A 1326-nucleotide genomic window follows, 5' to 3' on the forward strand; every position below is an offset into this window, starting at 1 on the left:
CCATGCCCTGACTGCTGTTCTGTACTGAACACACAAACAGCTTCATCATCTTCATTATCTTCATCTGAACATCTGACTCTCAGAGAAGAAGAGTGTTGAACTCCTGTAACTGAAGGCTCAAACATCATCTAATCATTTAATTCAACATGTCTGCAGTCAGATACGTCCATCAGACCTCAACAAGATGCATGATGGGAGCGTATGTAATCTCTATGGTAATATAGAGAGCCTTTAATGTGTTGTGTAAATATATGATGTATTTATATTTCCACCGGAGGAATGTGATTAGAGAGGAATGAAGCACACAATGATGGAAAGAAGACAGGCCAAGAAAAACTGACCTCTGACCTTCGAATGTTTTCACTGTCAGCAAATAATGGACATGAGAGAGGAGAGGACGCGAGGGGAGGACATGAGGGGAGGAAACTAGGGGAGGACGCGAGGGGAGGACACTAGGGTAGGAAACTAGGGTAGGACACGAGGACAGGATCTAGGAGAGGACACGAGGGGAGGAAACTAGGGGAGGACGCGAGGGGAGGACACGAGAGGAGGAAACTAGGGTAGGACACGAGGACAGGATCTAGGAGAGGACACGAGGGGAGGAAACTAGGGTAGGACATAAGGACAGGATCTAGGAGAGGACACGAGGGGAGGAAACTAGCAGATCATTGGTCAACGAACAAGTATTCTGCATATTGGCTTTTACTTTCAGTACTTTAAGTACCTTTTGATTCTAATACTTTTGTACTATTACTTCTGTAACATTTGGAATGCAGGACACAGTACTGTGTTTTCGTACTTTTACTGTTTCTCTTGTTGGAAACTGGTTTGTTTTGACTGAACTGGTGAAAAGATAAAAGGTTGTTTTTCTGACTTCAGGTCTGTTTGGAAACTTCAGTCTATAAATATCAGGATGAATGGAAAAGAGAAGTAGCTCAGTGAGTCAGTGAGACGTCTGTCTGTCTGTCTGTCTGTCTGTCTGCAACACAACATGCTGTCGCTCCTTCTCCACACCTTCACCTCCGTCTGTGTTGTCACAGGTGAGTCCCAACCTGAAGTCTTTAACTGCCAGATGTTCACAGCTTTTATTGTTGTTTGTTTGTTTGAGACTTTGGAAGAAGTTCCTGTTTTGGATTAAAAGAGGGGAGTCTGTTGAATATATGTATATACTGTATATTATTATATATATATGAATATGATATTTACTATTAAACTATGATATTAAGATCCAGTAATCGAGCATCCAAATTATGTTTTACTCGTTGAGATAAAACAGAAACTTTAAAACACACGTGGTTGTGTGTTCAAACTGTGTGAAAGACTAAA

The 1326-nt window shown here is 41.6% G+C and overlaps 1 protein-coding gene across 1 annotated transcript in view; it reads left to right on the plus strand.

Annotated features, from left to right (window-relative positions):
- Nucleotides 1–991: 991 nt before the first annotated feature.
- Nucleotides 992–1326, plus strand: part of LOC139295392 (hepatitis A virus cellular receptor 1-like) — a 4236-nt gene continuing 3901 nt past the window's right edge. The window contains exon 1 of the mRNA XM_070917584.1: nucleotides 992–1040. Within this exon, the coding sequence (XP_070773685.1) occupies nucleotides 992–1040 (49 nt within the window). The remainder of the gene's footprint in view (nucleotides 1041–1326) is intronic.

This window comes from Enoplosus armatus, chromosome 13, assembly GCF_043641665.1.
Source record: "Enoplosus armatus isolate fEnoArm2 chromosome 13, fEnoArm2.hap1, whole genome shotgun sequence".
NCBI lineage: Eukaryota > Metazoa > Chordata > Actinopteri > Centrarchiformes > Enoplosidae > Enoplosus > Enoplosus armatus.